At 58.4% G+C, this 18864-nt stretch overlaps 1 protein-coding gene across 1 annotated transcript; it reads left to right on the top strand.

The window, feature by feature from the left end:
- The first annotated feature begins 2964 nt into the window (after positions 1 to 2964).
- On the top strand, positions 2965 to 18851 carry LOC311514242 (ceramide kinase-like). Its single transcript, XM_084652666.1, has 13 exons — positions 2965 to 3326; positions 10463 to 10555; positions 11501 to 11626; positions 12112 to 12240; positions 13245 to 13308; positions 13442 to 13587; positions 14004 to 14078; positions 14377 to 14529; positions 14960 to 15065; positions 15645 to 15733; positions 16261 to 16460; positions 16865 to 17064; positions 18049 to 18851. The coding sequence occupies exons 1-13, from the start codon at positions 3167 to 3169 to the stop codon at positions 18110 to 18112; spliced, it is 1605 nt and encodes a 534-aa protein (XP_084508792.1). The 5' UTR covers positions 2965 to 3166; the 3' UTR covers positions 18113 to 18851.
- The last annotated feature ends 13 nt before the right edge of the window (positions 18852 to 18864 follow it).

The following is an 18864-nucleotide window of genomic DNA, read 5'->3' as shown; positions in this document are numbered from 1 at the left end:
AGGTGGCTTAACCACACCACTCAGCAGTGTAGTTTTTTCACACCCCTGAGTGACGGAGTTAACAACTTAATTTTCTAGTGTGGACCAGGCCTAGGATGAATGGGTAACAGAACTGGGTGAAACTGACTCAGATCAACAGAGGAGCTGGAAAGCCCATGAGTCACTCCCAATGACTGAACAAGCAACACCTAACATGAGGAAACAGGGCAGGCAGAAGGTATGACCTCAATGGCAGAAGAACAAAGGAGAAAGGAGTGAAATGGCTGGAATAACATCAGCTATTCAGAGAGAGAGACAGGGCTCTCCCACCTGGGTCTCAGGTCTGCTCTATAATAGGAAAGTAAGTCGGTGTAACTACGTTACTCAGGAGTGTGAAAAACCAGGCCTGGAAGAAGCAAATATGGTTCCTCCATCAGTGTTGCTCAAGGGAGATGTGGCTCTTCGCTTCACTTAACCTTCGCTTCTCCACGCGGCCCTAAGCACTTTCAGATGCCATAGGCCAGGGGACAGAGAAATGGTTTTCTGGTGTCACCGCAAATAGGACCAGCCTTGTGCCCGAAGGGCCATGGAACGAGCCTCCCGCAGGAGTATGGCTTGGCCGGATTCACTGCCAGAGCCACAGAGAGAGACAAAGATTGCTGCCTCTCATCATGAGGCCAGAGTCGTGGAGGCCACATGCCAGCCCCTATAGGGTTCTGTCACGCTAAAAGGGTCACTCCCAAGGACGGGGTTACAGACGGGGCATTGATGAGAGCCTGGGAACCCATGACACAAGGGCTTAAGTCCTTTTGTAGAACTGATCCCCAGTGCCAGCCATCTTGAATTAGGGTAACCTGCATCTGAATGGGCAGAGAGGAAGGGGTGAGACTGTATGCCCCATGTGCTCCCACCTGCACATGCATGGTCGAACAGCTATGACGCACTGCCCCCAGCACGGCATGCTGCCCCATGCACGCCTGCCCAGCAAGTTACAGAACCAGGTGGGCCTGTCCCATGGCCGGAGCTGCTGGCATCGCTGGAGGCAGTGATGGGAAATCAATGTGCAAGACGGTGCTTTTCTATGTGTTGTAAGAGACCAGGAAAAGTGACAGATTGCAAAATAGAGAGGAGGGGGGAACACACATACCCCCCTCCCCATACACACATGCCCACCCACACACCTGAGTGCTGGAGGCATAAGGAAATGAGATTAAAAAGAATAAAGCCATGTGTGTTTGTCTGACCAAGGCCAGGAAGACAAAACAACAAGGAAGCCCAAACACACACTGCCATGGAGAGTCAGAGAGAGAAAGGTGTGTGGGGATAGATAGATGGATGATGATGGGGTGTATGGAGATCGAGAGGGGGGACCAGATATATGGGGATAGATAGATGAATGGGGAGGTCTAGATAGACCTCTATGGGGTCTATGGAGATGGGGTGTATGGGGATAAATAGCGTATATTCCAGGTGTTCTCAAACTGGGGGTTGGGACCCCTGAGGCGGTCGTGAGGTTATTACATAGAGGCTCGTGAGCTGTCAGCCTCCACCCCAAACCCCGCTTTGCCTCCCGCATTTATAATGGTGTTAAATATATTAAATTTACTTTTAATTTATAAGGGGGGTGCACTAAGAGGCTTGCTGTGTGAAAGGGGTCACCACTACAAAAGTTTGAGACCCACTGGCCTATTCAAATCCCCAGCTATCTCTCCCCATACACGCCCCCTTGATCTAACTCCCAACGGTGGTGGTGTTGCCAGGGCTCCATGTCTCCAAACCCAGCCCCGGCTGCAGTGGCTATCTTTCCAGAAACTGCTTTACCCAAACACAAAGGATTGGTCTTAGTACAAGGGTAAGTGGATGAGTCTCAGGTGGTCGGACTGGGGATAATGGTCCCTGGGGTCTCGGAATCTGTCCCTCCTGGCTGAGCCCCCTCCCGCCCCAAGCCACTAAGCTGTAGCTCCCTCGCTCACTCCCTGTGGAGCAGTGGCTCTTGGCCCTTGCAGTAACCCAGTGAATGTGCCACCAGGAGACGGGTCTGAGCCCAGCCCCACTGGGTCTGTAACCTGGGCTCAGCGGCACTGGCAGCTCCCCCAGGGACCCGGCTCTTTCACTGAGCGTCTGGGGCTACCAGGTTTATGGGCACCTTATGAGCCCAGGCATTATGGGATCAGCCCTGAAATCAAGCCCCTTCCCCTGCTCATTTCCCAGATGAAAACAATACTCCAGGCCTCCTTTTATTCTTGTCATCTAAGGGCTCAGCCGCTCCCAGGCCTGGGCAGGCCTGAGGGACCTACAGGGCTGTGGCCATAGGGAACAGGGGAGAGCAGAGAGAGTCAAAACAGGTCTCATCCAGCACTGAGATGCAGCTGTCTCTGGGATGGGGCAGGGAGGCTGTTTATACAGGGATCCCATGCCTGGCACTGAAATGCAGCCCTGCTGGCATGGGGCCCAGGGGGGCAGTTTACATAGGGACCCCTCGCCCGGTGCTCAGACATGACCCCTCCAGGTGGGGCATGAGGGGACACCTGCATAGGGCCCCCTTCACACTTGGCTCCGAGATGTAGCCATCTCTGGGGTGGGTGCTGGGGCTGCTTGTAGGCTAAGTACAGGCTGCAGAACAGCCTATGAATAAGCTGCACATGGACAACGCCCCCACCCCCCCGCGTCTTGCCCCCAGCTGCCCCGTCCTTTCGGGGGGGTGGGGAATGTGTGCACTGGGGGGACGAGACTGGAGGCTCACAGGAATGTGGGGTCGGGGTCTAGAGGTTCCTGAGGGGTGAGGGGCTGGAGGCTGTGAGGGGTGATACGGGGAGGCTGAAGGATCCTGGGGAATGATGTGGCATGCGGGGTCCTAGAGGTGTGGGGCGGCGGGGGTGGAGTCTGTAGGCTCCTAGGGGGTCCGGGCTGGGGGGGCTGAAGGAGCCTGGAGGTTCCCGTCCTGTCCCAAGGCTAGCCGAGGGCGGGTCTCTCCGGTTTCCCCGCCCCGGGAGCAGCCCGCACCTCCCGCAGGTTAAAACACCTGGAGCCGGGATCCAGCTGCAGCGCCTTCGCCAGACCCTCTAGTGCCCGTGGACCCGAACCCGGATCCGATCTCCCGGAACCGGACGCCCCTGCCCGTGGACCCGGACCCGATCCTGTCTGACAGCTGTAGCCCTGAACCCTCCTAGAACCGAATTGACCCGTGATGGCTACCCCGACCCCCGCCCCATCCCTCCCCGCCATGGGAGACCCCTTCCACCTCTCCCTGCTGCGCACTCCGCGCGGCCGATTCCGCGTCTCGCTGCCCCCAGGGGGTGAGTTCCTGCTGGGGACCCCGGAGCCACTGAGCCGTCCGGGCGCCGCTGGTGAGTCCGGGGACCTCGGGGCGGCGGCGGGGGGAGATAGGTCCTTTCCGCAGCTCCAGGAGGGAGGGGAGGTGTCTAGGGCTCCTGGGTTCTATTCTCAAGTCGGGGGGAGGGGCACTCAGGACTCCTGGGTTCCATTCATGCCTTGTGCACTGAGGGAGGTTAGCCAAGGGGACGCTGTGTATCCCTGCCCCAGGTTTTGCTGCCATCGTCCCGCTGAGACGGGGTCCTTTAATTCCTCAGGGGCAGGTGCCTCACCAGGAGAGAATTGTCCTTGGGAACTGCTCCCCCCCTCGCACCTGCCACGGGCCCTGGGGTGGGGGCTGATCCAGTGATGACCCAGGGGAGATCCCACAGGACCCGGGGGTGGGGGGAGACAGTTTTCTGAGTGCCCCTCACCCAGGATCACCATCACCCATCAGACCCCACCATGACGCTTATTATGTCTGCACCCATTGCCCAGAAGCCTTTGCTGAGAGGGGTGCCCGTCCGAGGGCAGAGGCTGGCGGGGCATTGGACAGATTATTCTGTGTCTAGCACCTGGCACCATGGGGGTGGGGGGAGCTATGGCGAGGGCCCCTAATGAGCCAGTTGTGATTTATTATCTAATGTGACCAAATCTCCCTAAATTGAGCAATTCCGTCCTCAGGGGCTTAGCTGCTGTGTGCCACGGGCAGAGAACAGGAGATCCGGGTCAGGCTTGTCTGTGCCCCACTCCATGTCCCTTCCATCACACAGGGCCAGCGCTGCCCAGCACATGTGCGGAAACACCCCCTCCCATTGGTGTGGGAGTCTGGGATGGGGTATCAGGCCCCTTCTCCAAGGGCAATATTCCCCTGTACAGCTAGGCAAAGAGAGCCCTGTAGGCCAGATGTGCAGCACAGATTCTGTGTGTGCTTGGGGCAAAACAACTGGGCACTACTGGGATCTAATCAGTGGGGCCACAGGCCTCCAGGGAAAGGCCAGGTCCACTGCCTCCTACCCCAAGTTATTCGATAATATTTGCCCTGTGCTTTCGTGCAGATAAATGACCTCCTTCTCCATGGGTGTGATTTCCTCTGGTAATTAACCATTAACCAGGGCAGCTTGTTGGCGGAGCAGGAACCCTTCCTGTGCCTTGAAGGAGGTCAGGCCGGGGTCAGACACTGTGGGTTAGGGTTGACTGGCCTGTGCTAGGTTACCCAGGACAAGCTGTTCTGGAATCAGCATTCCTGATTAACCCCACGGGCAGACAAATCCATTCCCACAGAACAAACTAGTGTAGCGCTTCGCATCAGTGTCTCTCAAAGTGTTTGCCATCCTCCCCCACCTCTGTGAGGGAAATACCACCAGCTCCATTGCCTAGCAGGGCAGCGGAGATGCAGACAGGCTGGGGCGGCCATGGCAGAGCAATGAGAATTGAACCAGTTGCACCAAAATCTCCAAACCACTGCGCCCTTCTTCACAGAGGCCATGTCTGCACTAGAGACCTTACAGCGGCACAGCTCTAAGGTCTCCACTGTAGCTGCTCTGTGCTGGCAGGAGAGCGCTCTCCTGTCGGCCTCATCAAACCACCCCCAACAAGTGGTACTAGCTCTGGTGTCAGGAGAGTGTTTCCTGCCCACACAGCATTGTCCACACCAGCACTTCTGTCGGTGCAATTTATGTTGTTCAGAAAGGTTGTTTTTTTCACATCCCCTGAGTCACATAAGTTATACCAACAAAAGTGCTCGTGTGGACATGGCCTAAACTAGCCAGCAACAAGCTACTCCTAAAAGGTTTGTCTACACTTGAAGGTTAATCCGAATTAAGGGCAGGTGTGAATGTAAGGCCATGTCTACACAGGGCAATTAGTAAGACGTTTCTTACCGTCAATGGACTCAGGGACAAGAAGTGACGGGCTTAACCTGCAACAAGGGAGATGAAGGTTAGATTTTAGGAAAACACTTTCTAACTCTCAGAGTTGTTCAGCTCTAGAATCATCTTACCAGGGAGGCTGAGGAATCCCCATCATGAGAGGTTTCAGCACAGTCTGGACAAACCCCTGTCAGGGATGATCTGGGTTTCCCTGGTCCTTCCTCAGCATGCGGGGCTGGACTAGATGACCTTTTGAAGTCCCTTCCACAATCCTACAACATAGCTAGGGTGTGAATTTGAAGTGCAGTCACTCCCTGTACATGACACTAAGGGCATGGCTACACTTGCAGATGTAGAGAGCTTTGAGTTAAACCAGCCTTCGCAGAGCGCAGCAGGGAAAGCGCTGCAGTCTGTCCACAGTGCACTGGCGTGGCCACATTTGCGGCACTTGCAGTGGCTTTGGGAGCGGTGCATTATGGGCAGCTATTCCAGCATGCAAGTGGCTGCAACGTGCTTTTCAAATGGGGGATGGGGTGTGGAGTGTGACAGGGAGTGTGTTGTGTGTATGTGGGGTGGGAGAGAGTGGGTTTTTGGGGGGCTGAGAGCATGTCAGCATGCTGTCTTGTAAGTTCAGACAGCAGCAGACCCCCCTCCCCCCCACCTCCTTCTCTCACACACTGCATTCCACAGTAAGGGCTTGCTTCAAGCAGCCAGCTGTCAGGGGCATAGACACATTCCTGCAGCAATTCAAAAACAATGAGAAGAGTGGTCACTTGACTTAAGGGGATTATGGGACGTTTCCGGAGGCTGATCAGTTAATCTTGCCAGGTGGAGTACAAGGAGCGCTCTAGCCGTGGAGCCAGAGCACTCTATGCGCCTTGGCAGTGTGGACGGGGAGTGAGCTAGGGTGCCCAGGCCTGCTTTAATGCGCTCACAAGTGTAGCCGACAGTGCCTTCCTTCTCCTGTTCAAAGGTGGAGTAAGAGGAAACAGAAACTAGGCACTCCTGTTCTGGAATGTCAGCATCCACACACAGACTTAATCAGGAATAGCTGTTGTACTTTAAATTCACACCCTATCTTAATCTGCAGGTTTATCTACACCTGAGAGTTAATTCAGATTATGTCTCTTTGTTCTATGCAGTGCCTAGTACAATGTGGCCGTGGTCCATGAGAGGCACCACAATACTCATCATAACAATGTGTAGACGCAGCAGGGTGGACAGGGCTCGTGCCTTCATACCAGGGTCACAAAAGCACCGGGGGCTTTGGCTGTGCTGCAGCCTCTGCAGGGAATTGGGGTACCAATTCTATCAGCCATGCTGAGCAGTAAACAAACTCCACAGTGCAAGCCCCTCAGCCCTCCGGGGCAGGGGCACCGAGATACCACCCTCCCATGCTCAGCACTGTCTCCTAAGCAGCCATCTAGCCTCATCAGTAGCCTGCAGCCTCTTCACAGCCCGCAGATAGGCCCGCAAGCTCCTTGGCCAGGGAACGGAGCTGGGCACCAGAGCTGCCTGGCAGCCTAGTGGTCAGAGCACTCCCCTGGGGTGTGGGAGAATGAGGGTCAAACCTCTGCCCGCCTCAGTGCAAGGACTGGCACAGTTGCACTCCCGTCCAGGCTGTAAGAGAGGTTGGGGTGTGGCTTCCCTGCCAAAGCTGAGCCCGAGGATAAAACCGTCCTCTGAGGAGGGGGCCGTGAGCCTAGCTGGGGTCCCACTCTACCCCCTGGCTCTGAGGGATGCTAGGGCAGGGTGTTTTCAGTCTCTGGGTGAAGTTGATCCATGGCGTGAACTGCAGTAAAACAGTCTTTAGACCCAGGGACTAGACCCAGCCAGTCTGATCTCCTGGCTCTATGGCCAATCCCAAGAAGCCATAGAGCCAGTCACAGGCCAGCTGTGTGCCAAAGAACATTTGTTTGTAGCAAGAGGAATAGCTTCAGTAGGAGAGACTGAACCAGCCCCACGCCAGTGAGCAGGGCACTGCCTTGGGAAGGGGAGACCTAGTTATTGTCTAAACCAGGCCAGACACCTAACTCAGAGGGTCCTGACCCTGGCGGGAAAGGCCCCGTATCCCCTCATCCGGACAGACCAGTCTTGCTCATGTCTCATTCCTGTTCTTCCAGCCCCCACCACCCAGCCCGTCAGCAAAGAGCCAGCTGCTGCTGTCAGAAGCTTTGGGCCACATTAGGTATTTGCAGTTGGTGATTATGTTACCGCTTAGTCTCTTGGCTAAGGCCTCGTATAAAGGGAGCCTTCAGTGAGAGGAGGAGGATGGGCCAGCCCTGTGGGTGTCTGGGCTCTGCTGACCGTGGTTGGTGTGACGTGGCCACGTCACTGAGTTTGTTGGGGGGCACAGGTGTACCTGCACCCTGGGGTGCTGTGACATTACAGAGCATGAGGTGCTCAGACACTGGGGGGTGGGGGTGGGGCGGGGGTGAAAAAAGTGCCTGAGACCTGGTCAGCACCACAGCCCTAGATGGGTATAACTGTGTTGCTCAGGGGCTTGACAAGCCTGCTGTGACACCCACCTCACCCCCTGCAGTCAGTGCTGTGTCACCAGAGTGTCTCTCGGGGAGCAGATTAACTACGCTTTCTCCTGATGCCGTGCTTTCAGGGGAGACCTGCCCTTTGATAAAACAGCTTCTCACTGAAAAGCAGCTTTTCCAGCCCTCAGACCATCCTTGTCACTCTTTCCTGAACCCTTCCCAATTTATCAGCAGCCCTTTGAAGTGTGGACACCAGAACTGGGCATGCTATCCAGGCTCGGGCTCACCAATGCCGCTTGCAGAGGTGCCACCTCCCCCGCTCCTATCACTAGTGCCCCATTTGTACCCAGGTCCCAGTTACTCCTTTTCGTCCTGAGTGGCTGGTCAGTTTGGGTCCTGGGGGAGGTTCCTGTTGGAGTCCGTATTGCCTTTCAAGCAGTCTTGTTTGTTCATTCCTTGTAAATAAAGTCCTGCTTCTCCAAACACAGGAGAGACCAGGAACAAAGCGAGCTGTTCCTTAGTTTGCAGCCCCAGCCTCGTTAGCCACTAGACCCTTTTTCCAGCATCATGCTCTGCTCGCAGGCTTTCTTGCTGTTTGTCTCTGTCCCCCTCTTTTTGTTCCCAGTTTGAATCAGCAGGTTCTCCTTTCCCTCAGCCACACATCAGCAAAACAAGCCCCCTCCCCACACAAGATGCAGGTTTCGGGGCAGAATCATAGAATATCAGGGTTGGAAGGGAGCTCAGGAGGTCATCTAGTCCAACCCCCAGCTCAAAGCAGGACCAATCCCCAATTTTTGCCCCAGATCCCTAAATGAAGATTAGGCCTTGTTTTAGAAGTGGTCCCTGAAGCATTTCTTACAGCTATGGTGTGTGCTAAAACCTCACAAACACATGTGAACTCAGCCCATCCCAAGGGTTCACCCAGCTCAGAGCACCCTGGGCTAGACCAATGACTTGTCTGCGTCTGAAGCAGCCCTGTGTTTAGTTAAAAGTGTAGCAGCTTCCAGAAAGGCAGCCAGTCGTTATCCGAAGCCATGGTCTGCCACTTCCCTTGGTAGTTTGTGTAGCTAGATATTCATTGCATGGTTAACCGTGGGAGCACAGCGGGCACTCAGGTTCAGTTGGTATCTGCCGGGACCCGCCCAGGCCTCTCTAGAATCACAGTCCCACTGCCTATCTGACATCTGTTCCCTCCTGTTCTAAGCGCCTCTGTATCTGTTGAGCCTGTATGACTGACCTGGTGTTCAGCTGCATTGAAACATCCAGCCAGCTGTTAGTTGTACTAGCAATGGTCTTCTCTCTCCCTAGCCTGGGACCCTGGGGGGAAAGTTTCTGCATCCCCCGCCCAGCCCAGAGAGAGGCCAGCCCTGTGACATTGCTGGGAAAGGCCCAGTGCCCCATTCCCTGCGACTGGAGTTGGTGACCTCAGGATCAAAATGTCTCCTATTTCTGGCACTGTAGTTTCGATGCCTGTGGGTTTGGCTCTGACCTCAGGGGTTCACGCAGCAGCGCTGGTATCGCAGCGTGCATCCGGGTGTCGCAAATTCTCCCTTAGGCCGAACGAGGAGAACTGGGGGTTAATTGCCTAGCTGCATATTTTAAAACACTCCTGTAATTAAGCGATTCCCCAAGGGAACCCAAGCACCAGGGATGGGCTGGCATTTATTACCCAGTGAATCGGCAGCTGCAGTTTCTGCAACAACCCACCCGAAAGCCAAATCATCCTGAATTGTGGCAGGTTGGGTTGGGCATGGGGGTGGGGTTGGGGGGGAAATGGGATGCTGGTTGCAGAAAGAGTTCCTGAGTAGTGTGACCCCCCCCCACCATCCTGATATTAGGAGTTTTGTCCTATACAGGACCCTATTCCCGCCCCTGCTGGTCCTGATTTTCACACAATACTTGTTTCTGGGGAGGTGAGCGAATTTGAGCTTTCCTCTGATTTCCCAGCAGGTGAGGGTCTTTCCTGGGGTCGAGGGTCTGGGGAGGACATGCGTCTGTTAATGATCAGAATTTTGGTTCAATTTGTATTATGTTATCAGCGAGAGGGTCCATATAGAACCCAGAAGTCCTAACACCCAGTTTCGCCGCTCTGACCCACCAGACTCCCCTTCCCTTCCAGAGCCGGGGGGAGAACCCAGGAGTCCTGGTTTCCAGCCCCCTCTGTCTAACCTTCTGAACCCCACTCCCCTCCCAGAGCTGGGGAGAACCCAGGAGTCCTGGCTTCTAAACCCCCACCCCTGCTCTAACCCACCAGACCCCACTCCCCTCCCAGAGCTGGGGCGAGAACCCAGGTGTCCTGTTGAGTCAGGCAGATATGCTAGGGGAACGGAACACAAGCCAGCTGAGGTGGGAATGCCTTGGGGCTCTGGGGTCTAAGGCCCCAGAGCAGCAGCGTCTGGGACAGCACAGCATGATTAGTATGTGCCCAGGGAGATTTGACAGAGCGTCATGCTCCTGAGCACATCCGGTCCCACCACCCCTCCTGCCCCGCAGCAGCTGAGCTGGGTCAGCGAGTGGCGCGACTGGTTGGGCTGGTCAGGGCTGCCCCAGGGCCTGGTCTGGCAACAGCTCCATGCACACCCTGCACACAGATGCCTGGCACACCTTTCCCCCCTTCCCTGGGCTGAGGGAGGGAGGATCACTGACCCCTGGGCCCTAAGCACTAGACCCCACTCCCCACCCAGAGCCAGGGAGAGAACCCAGGTGTCCTGGCTCCCAGCCCCCCCTGCTCTAACCCACCAGACCCCACTCCCCTCCCAGAGCCAGGATAGAACCCAGGAGTCCTGTGCTAACCTCTCTCCTGTTCCCTCGCAGGCCAAAGCTTCTGCATCCCTATCACCGAGATGGTCGGGGTGCAGCTGGGCGGGTCTGGCTCCCCCCCCACAGTGGAGGGAAACCAGTTCACAGGTGAGTCAGGTGGCAAGGGGGGGGGCTGTGGGGCATCCCTTGCCCCAGGACCCTCTGGGGAAGGGGCTGAGGGTGTGGGGGAGAGGCTGTATTTGAAGCATCTGAGATGTCAGCAACTGATGAGGTGGCGGTGCCAGGCAGCAGAGGTGGGTTTGGGTGGAAGGGTTGGGCAGCCAAGATGGGTTTGGGGGTCAGGGTTGGGCAGCCGAGATGGGTTTGGGGGTCAGGACCCGGCAGAGGAGATGGATTGGGGGACAGGGACAGGCAGCAGAGACGGGTTTGGGGGGCAGGGTTGGGCAGAGGAGATAGGTTTGGGGGACAGCTCCAGGCAGATGGGTTTGGGGGACAAGACCCGGCAGAGGAGATGGGTTTGGTGGCAGGGTTGAGCAGCCGAGATGGACTGGGGGACAGGGACAGGCAGCAGAGATGGGTTTGGGTGGCAGGGTTGGGCAGCCGAGATGAGTTTGGGGGACAGGATCCGGCAGAGGAGATGGGTTTGGTGGCAGGGTTGGGCAGTGGAGATGGGTTTGGGGGACAGCTCCAGGCAGATGGGTTTGGGGGCTGGGCAGAGGAGATGGGTTTGGTGGCAGGGCTGGGCAGTGGAGATGGGTTTGGGGGACAGCTCCAGGAAGAGGAGATGGGTTTGGGGGACAGGACCCAGCAGAGGAGATGGGTTTGGTGGCAGGGTTGGGCAGTGGAGATGGGTTTGGGGACAGCTCCAGGCAGATGGGTTTGGGGGTAGGGCTGGGCAGCAGAAATGAGTTTGCAGGGCAGGTACTGGCAGTGGGACAGGATGGGATGAGGCAGTTCAGAGCAATGGAAACGGGGGTGTGTGGGGGTCAGAGACTAATGGGAGTGACTGACTCCCCATCCGCAGGACAGCTGCTCTGTGGGGGTCACAGCCTTGCCCCTGGGCTCTGACCCCCCGGCTCTCGTTCCCCCCAGTTTTCTTCGTGCAGCGGGAGAAGCGACAGCGCTGGAGCCTGGGCTCCCTGGAGTTCACTGTGGCCCCTGGCTCGGGACTGGCCCCACGCTGGGTCGATGCCCTGCAGCGGAGCATCCAGCTGCATGGTCAGTACTGGGGGGGGGGCAGTCAGTACTGGCGGGATACTGGTCAGTAAGGCAGGGGAGACTGGTTCATACTGGGGGGGACTGGTCAGCACTGGGGGGGCGGTCAGTAAGGAGGGCAGCAGTGGGGGGTACTAGTCAGTAGCCTTGGGGAGGAGGCACCAGACCAGGCTGTGGAGCCAGAGGGTCCCTGGGGATCACAGCACTCTGGTTATTTCCTACTGCTGGGGTCAGCAGTGCTGGGGGACCCCACCCCATGATGGGCAGAGGGAGCTGTGACCCTCTCCCTGGGGCTGGGTGCCAGCATCCTGTGCTGGACCCATAGCAGCCGCTCCGGGCGAGGGTGTCCCTGGAGGGGATGGTGGGTTGGGGCATCCCTACGGTGGGGTGGGGGGTAAGAACCTGTGCCCCAGGAGCACCCCCACTCCATCATGCACCCCCCCAGGAACTTGTGACCTGAGGTGATGCTCTCTCTGCTCCCCCGGCAGGTGTCACACGCCCCAGGAAGCTTCTGGTCTTCGTGAATCCCGTGGGGGGGCGGTGCCACGCGGGTGAGATTTACCGGGACCGGGTGGCCGGGCTTTTTGCCCTGGCAGGGATCCAGACAGAAGTCATAGGTGAGTGCCCACCCAACATCTCCCCATATTATCCTGTGCTGCCCCCTCCCACTGAGTGACCCCCAGTCACAGACCTATAGGGTCGATGCTATGCCCCCAGCTTGAGAACAGTCTCTGGGAAGGACCCCTCAGTGTGCCAGACCCTCCTGAGGTCTCTCTTCCTTTGGAGTACACATGGCCTCCTCCTCTGCTTGGACCGAGCCTCGGGGCTCCAGCCTTCCAGATTCACACAGGGAGCTCGGCCCAGTGAGGCTGCCAGGACAGATGCCTGCTAGAGACTTGGCCGCACAGTGGGACTGATGAGGACAGAACATAATAACGTCCAGGCTGGGTCAGACCAATGGTCAAGCTAGCCCCATGTCCTGTCTGCTGACCGTGGCCTGTGCCAGGTGCTCCAGAGGGATGGACAGAGCCGGGGGTTTATTGTGTGATCCATCCCCTGCGTCCAGTCCTGGCATCCAGCTGTCAGCGGCTCAGGGACACCCAGAGCAGGGGGCTGCGGCCATGGCCATCCTGGCTAACAGCCAGCCATGGATCCAGGCTCCAAGAATTTGCTTGTGTCCTCAAGGATTTATACATTGATCAGTGGCCAGCCTCAGACCCATTTAGTCTCTGGCAGTGAGGTGACATTCACCACAATGTCTCTGAATCTGCCCTGAGCCCTCACAGTCCTTTCCCACCCACCGGGTAACTCAACCATGCACAGGGGAAACTGAGGCATGGATAGGGTTCATAAAAATAATATAGAAAATTCCCATTTTATGACAGCCCCTCCCTCCCCATCCTTGGCCAACTCCACCATGCTGCCCCCTTCCTCTGAAACCCCCTACATATCCCCCCTCTTGAGTGACCACCGCACATCATCGCGCTGTGCTGCCCCCTCCCACCTCTGCCCCATGAGCAATTCCCACCCCTGCAACACCTCCAAGTGCCCCCTGACTCCCTCCCACTCCCACCCCCACCCAATACCCTCTCTGCTCACTCACCCCCCCATCTCCCCACAGAGACCCAGCGACCCCACGAGGCCAGAGAGCTCATCCTGCAGCAAGACCTGGGCGACCTGGATGGGTGAGAGACCCCTTTACCCTGCCCCACCACCCAACCCTAGGATGGGGCAGCTCCATTAACCCCCCCATACACTTCACGTACCCCCTGGGCAGCCCCCCCCAGCCCCACTAACCCCTAGGTCTCTGCCTCCCAGGCTGGTTTGCGTCGGGGGTGATGGGACGTTTAACGAGCTGATGCATGCACTCATCTCCCGGACACAGAGGAAGGCTGGGATTCCTGAGGACAACCCTGCGGCCACACTCCTGCCCCCCAGACTCCGCATCGGCATCATCCCTGCAGGTGTGCATGGGAGGAGAGAGAGGGGCTGGGGGGGGAGCAGGGAAGTGGGGGGCAGAGGTCCAGGGGAGCAGGGGCCAGTGGAGTTAGAGGACAGTGGGGAGGTGGGCAGCAGGGTGGGGGTGGAGGACGGGGGGAGCTGGTCGGAGGGAGATCACTGGGGATAGGTGGGGGGTGGAAGAGGCGGTGGAGTGGAGGGGTTGTGGGGGAAGCTGTGGGGGGCAGGGGCTGGTGGAGATAGCGGACACGGGGGAGATGGGCAACAGGGTGGGGGTGGAGGATGGGGGGAGCTGGTCAGAGGGAGGGCACTGGGGACAGGTAGGGGGCGGAAGAGGGTCTGGGTGTGGGGCTGTGGAGCCTGCAAGGGGTAACAGCTCAGCAGGTCCCAGGGGACGACTCACTCCGTTCTCCCAACCCAGGCTCCACGGACTGCATCTGCTTCGCCACGGTGGGGACCAATGACCCCGTCACCTCTGCCCTGCACATCATCATCGGTACAGGACACCTGGGTCCTATTTGTTCACCTGGGATTGGAGTGGGGTCTGGTGGGTCAGAGCGAGGCGGGGGGAGGGGTGGGCTGGGAGCCTGGACTCCTGGGTTCTCTGATGGCCCTGAGAGGGGAGTGGGGGCTGGTGGGTCTGGGGGCAGGTGTCTGGGAGCCAGGACTCCTGGGTTCTCTCTCCAGCTCTGGGAAGGGAGTGGGAGGTTGGTGGAATAGAGCTGCGGGGGTGTGGGGGTGGAGGAGAGGCAGGACTCTGTGTATTCAGGTGTCCGGGCCCCTCTCTGCCCCAGGGGACAGCCAGCCCCTGGACGTGTGCAGTGTCCACCACCATGAGCGGCTGCTGCGGTATGCGGTCTCGCTGGTGGGCTACGGCTTCTATGGGGATGTGGTGAGCGACAGTGAGCGGCACCGCTGGATGGGCCCGATGCGCTATGACTTCTCAGGTGCCAGGGGACCCAGAGGGTGTGGCAGGCCTGGGGAGTGTGGGGACCCCAGTGAGGGAGAGGCCAGGGGTCCCCCAGCCAAACAGAGGGTGGGGACTGGAGAGGGAGCCCCTGCCCCAGAAAGGACATGGGGGGGAGGGATGGGCTCAGGGGGTTCCCTCACCCATCTGGGAACCTGGGGACTGACCGGGAGATGGGGCAGAAGGAGCCGGGCCTGAGATGCACCATGGGGCGGTCGCTGCCCACAGGGCATGCACTGGGAGGGCCTAGGCAGACCAAGACTGCCAGAGGGGAGGGGGTGGCATGTCTGGGGGGCAGGGAAGGAACAAGCCTCAAGGAGGGCTCCATGGGTTTGTGTGTGGGAAACAGTCTTTTGACTGGAGCAGGCCACGTGGAGCCTTGAACCCTCCCCCCCCCCCGCCCCACACAGGGTTCAAGGCCGTGCTGTGTAACCGCAGCTATGAGGGCACCGTAGAGTTCCTGACGGCAGGGGGCACTGAGGCCAATCCCCGGGACCAGACGCGCTGCAGGGCAGGGTAGGTGGCGGCTGCTGGCCTGTGGGAGGGGCTGCAGGCGGTAGGTGGGGGGGCTGCTGGCCTGGGGTCTGCAGAGCAGAGGGAGCATGGGGGAGCTGCAGGATGGGGTGGGGAGGCTGGTGTCCTGTGGGAGGGGCTGCAAGGTGGGGGGGGGCTGCAGGTAGGCTGCTGGCCCATTGGGGTGGGACTGGATCCCATGGGAAGGGGTTGTCAATCCAGGGCCTCATGCCCCTCAGGGAATGGGGGGGAACCCCATGCTCCTGCCAGCAGTGGCAGCCCAGAGCATTTTGAGGCTCGGAGGTTGGGGGGGGTGTGACTTTGTATCCCACCCACAAACCAGTCTGCATTCATTAAATGTTCAAGCAGCTCCTTCCCCCTTACAGTGATTGGCTCAGGCAGTCAGTCATACTTGGAGCAGCTTCCCCCCACAAACTCAGAGTGATGGGCTCAGGCTCTCTGCAGACTCAGGCAGCATTAGTCACACCTGAGGCAGCTCCCCCAGTGCCTACAGGATGGCTCTGAGCCCTGTGGAGGGGCTGGGGCCCTGGACACTTGCTATAACAACCTCTTCCATTGTAGCTGCCTTGTCTGCTCCGAGTCCAGTCACCAGCTCCTGGGGAGGAGCGAGGAGGAGAAGCTGCCACAGCAGGAAAGCACTGGGGCTGCAGGTGAGCTGAGCACAGAACAGGTGTCCCCGCCCCTTGCACTAACAAGCCAGCTGGGGCCGCAGGAGCAGCCGGGGACACCCTGACTAGCTCTTGTAAACCCAGGTCAGCCTGGGGGCTCCTGCAATGACATGCAACAAAAGGAGGCTGAGATGGGCCCAGAGCCACAGGCACCAGCAGAGCTGGGGAGAGGACTCCTAGTGTCCAGCCCCCCACACCCTAACCCAACTGACCCCACTCCCTTCCCAGAGCCGGGGGAGAACCCAGGAGTCCTGGCTCTGACTCCCTCCCCCCTCTGCTGTCACCCACTAGACTCCCCTGCAGTCATGCTATAATAAATGATACCCAAAAGGCCAGGAGGGGGAGTGTCAATCTGGGATTTAAACTGCCCCCAAAACAGCAAGTGGCAGGGGGAAGGGATTTGGGGCAGGGGGACCAGGGTAACGGTGTCTCTCCCCCAGCCAGCAAGTGGTGGAGGGATGTGGGGGGTTGGGGCAGGGAGACTGGGAGTAACGGTGTCTCTCCCCCAGTCAGTGAGTGGCAGCGGGAGCAGGGCCGTTTTCTGGCCATTAACTTGACCTGCATGAGCAGCGCCTGCCCCAAGAGCCCTGACGGCCTTTCGCCCAGCGCCCACCTGGCCGACGGCACAGCCGACCTCATCCTGGTGCGCGAGTGCTCAGCTCTGGGCTTCCTGCGTCACCTGAGTCGACACATGGACCATCGGGACCAGGTGGGGGGGTGGGCCAGACCCAGGGCATATGTGGACTCCCAGGGCCCAGGAAGGGGTCATGGGCCAGGCCCGGTGGCATGAGGAGGATGAGCAGGCCTGGAGTCACAGCCATGGGGAAGGGAGATGGTGGGAACATGGTCCATGGGGTCAGTAAGCAGCAGGTTGGGGTGTGGGAACGCTGAGTGGGAGGAGGGCAGGCTCCAGCAGTCACTGCCGGATCCATTCTGGGTCCAGCCCCCGGGGGCTCCAGCATCAGGGGAGCAGCTAACCCCCACTGTGGGGGATGGGGCAATCCCTCCCAGCAAGGCTGGGTCATGACCCCCAGGAGGGACAGGGAGAGGCCCCTGGAGCTAGGTCCTTGCCCAGGCCTCTCACTCAGTCCAACTCCCCTCTTCCCTCTGCAGTTTGACCTGCCCTTTGTGAGCGTACACCGGGTGCGGGCCCTGCGCTTTACCCCCAAGCAGCTGGAGGACAGCGAGGAGAGGGAGCGACCTGGCTGCAGGGGGTGGAAGGGGCTTCTACGGGGGCTGTGCTGGGGGGAGCAGCCACTGAGCTCCTGGAGCTGTGATGGGGAGACCCTGCCCCATGCTGACATCAGTGTCAGGTGAGTGTCCATAACCCCATGGGAGGGAAGGCCTGCAGCAGGGGGAGGAGGAAATGCTCCAGAGCAGCCATGTCCATGCCCTCCCCCACATGGTGTGAAAGCCACTTGACAATAGCATGCAGGGCTTCCCCCCATAGCATTATGGGAGCTTCCCAAAGGATTGTGGGAGTTTGGTCCCTTTCTGCCCTCTAGGATTGTTGTAAGCAAGACACAAGCAGTAATTCTTCTTTCCACTCCATGCTGACAAGGCCTCCGCTGCAGGACTGTGTCCAGTGCTGGGCCCCACATTTCAGGAGAGATGTAGGCAAAGTGGAGACAGTCCAGAGAGCAACAGAACTGATCCAAGGGCTAGAAAACATGGCCTGATAAGGGAAGACTGAAGCATGGAGAAGAGAAGATTGAGGGGGGGACATGAGAACAGTTTTCAGTTACATAAAAAGTTGTCATAACGGGGAGGGAGGGATTCTCCTGGATCTCTGAGGGTAGGACAAGAAGCAATGGGCTTGAATTGCAGCCAGGGCAGTTTAGGTTGGACATTAGGAAGTTTTTCCTAAAAGGTCAGGGTGGCTAAACATGGGAACAAATTGCCTAGGGAGGCTGTGGCCTCTCACTGGAGGGTTTTGAGAACAGGTTAGATGACCCCCTGTCTAGCTATTACACAGTGCTACCTTGAGTGCAGGGACTGGGACTAGGTGACTTCTTGAGGTCCCTTCCAGTGCTACCCTTCTCTGCAGCCTAGGATCGCATTAGCCGTTCACAGCCACGTCACATTGGCAGCTCATAGTCATCCAGTGATCTCCCATGTAAAGAAAAACAGGTCTTTCTCTTCTGCTGCTTCCAACCGGTCAGGCCCCAACTTGTAGCAAAAAGCCTCAGTGCTTGTCTCTGAGTGCAGGACCTGTCCCTGTGCGCTATTACATTTCCTCCCATTTCTGACACTCCCACTTTCCAGGTTGTCCTGCTGATGCCGTCTTTTGTCCACAGGGTGCATGGGCAGCTCATCCACCTGTTTGCCCGGGGCATCGAGCAGAAGATGGGCCTGGTTTAGGGGCTGCTTGGAGCTGCGTCCTGTGAGAGGGCTGTGCCCTCGCCCATCAGTGGAAACCAAGAGCCCTGCAGGGTGACAGACACTGTGGTCTGCGGGACAGCCGCATGTCAGAGCCCTCTGTCTGCTCCCTGACCCCCAGAGGGAGTTGTGCCATGCTGGGTCAGCCGTGGGGGTTGAACCATCCCTGCCTGGCTGGCTCCGAGGTGGGGTGCGGACAGGAGCGGAACCCACAGTCCTCTGCAGCAACCTGGGGGCTCAGGCTGCCACCACCCTGCATGAAGCTGCTGCAGTGATCACAGTCGGTGTAGTGGGGTGGTTACGTCAGCAGGAGCCAAAGTTCAGTGTTGACACTTTCAGTTAGGTCGATATAAGTGGCCTTGGGTTGACCTAACGCTGTAGTGTAGCCCAGACGCCGGGGGTAAACGGGGCCAGATATAATGTAGCTGGGGGAGTGGGCACGATGGGGGGCAAGTAGAGAACTCTAGGGGGGCTTCTGAAAAAGCAGCTCAGTCACAAATAAAGGGAGAACGGGTCCTGCTTGGCTGTGTTTGGTTTCCACCAGGGGTGGGGATCAGGGGCATCCGGTGCCTTTGTGGTGGGGGTGGGCAGCAAGACATGCCTCGACAGGCTGTGGGGGCATGGGCACTGTGCACGAATGGCGACTGGCCTCTGATTTAATGCCGCTCCCTTCCTTGCGGCTATCACCAGGGCCATCCGAGTTACCAGGCGACTCCCAGCAGAGCTGGGGGGCA

The sequence above is a fragment of the Lepidochelys olivacea genome (genome assembly GCF_965140295.1).
Source record: "Lepidochelys olivacea isolate rLepOli2 genome assembly, contig: Scaffold_35, whole genome shotgun sequence".
Classification (NCBI taxonomy): Eukaryota; Metazoa; Chordata; order Testudines; family Cheloniidae; genus Lepidochelys; species Lepidochelys olivacea.
The sequence above is the reverse complement of the archived record's forward strand: the minus strand, read 5'-3'. Positions and strand labels throughout refer to the sequence as shown.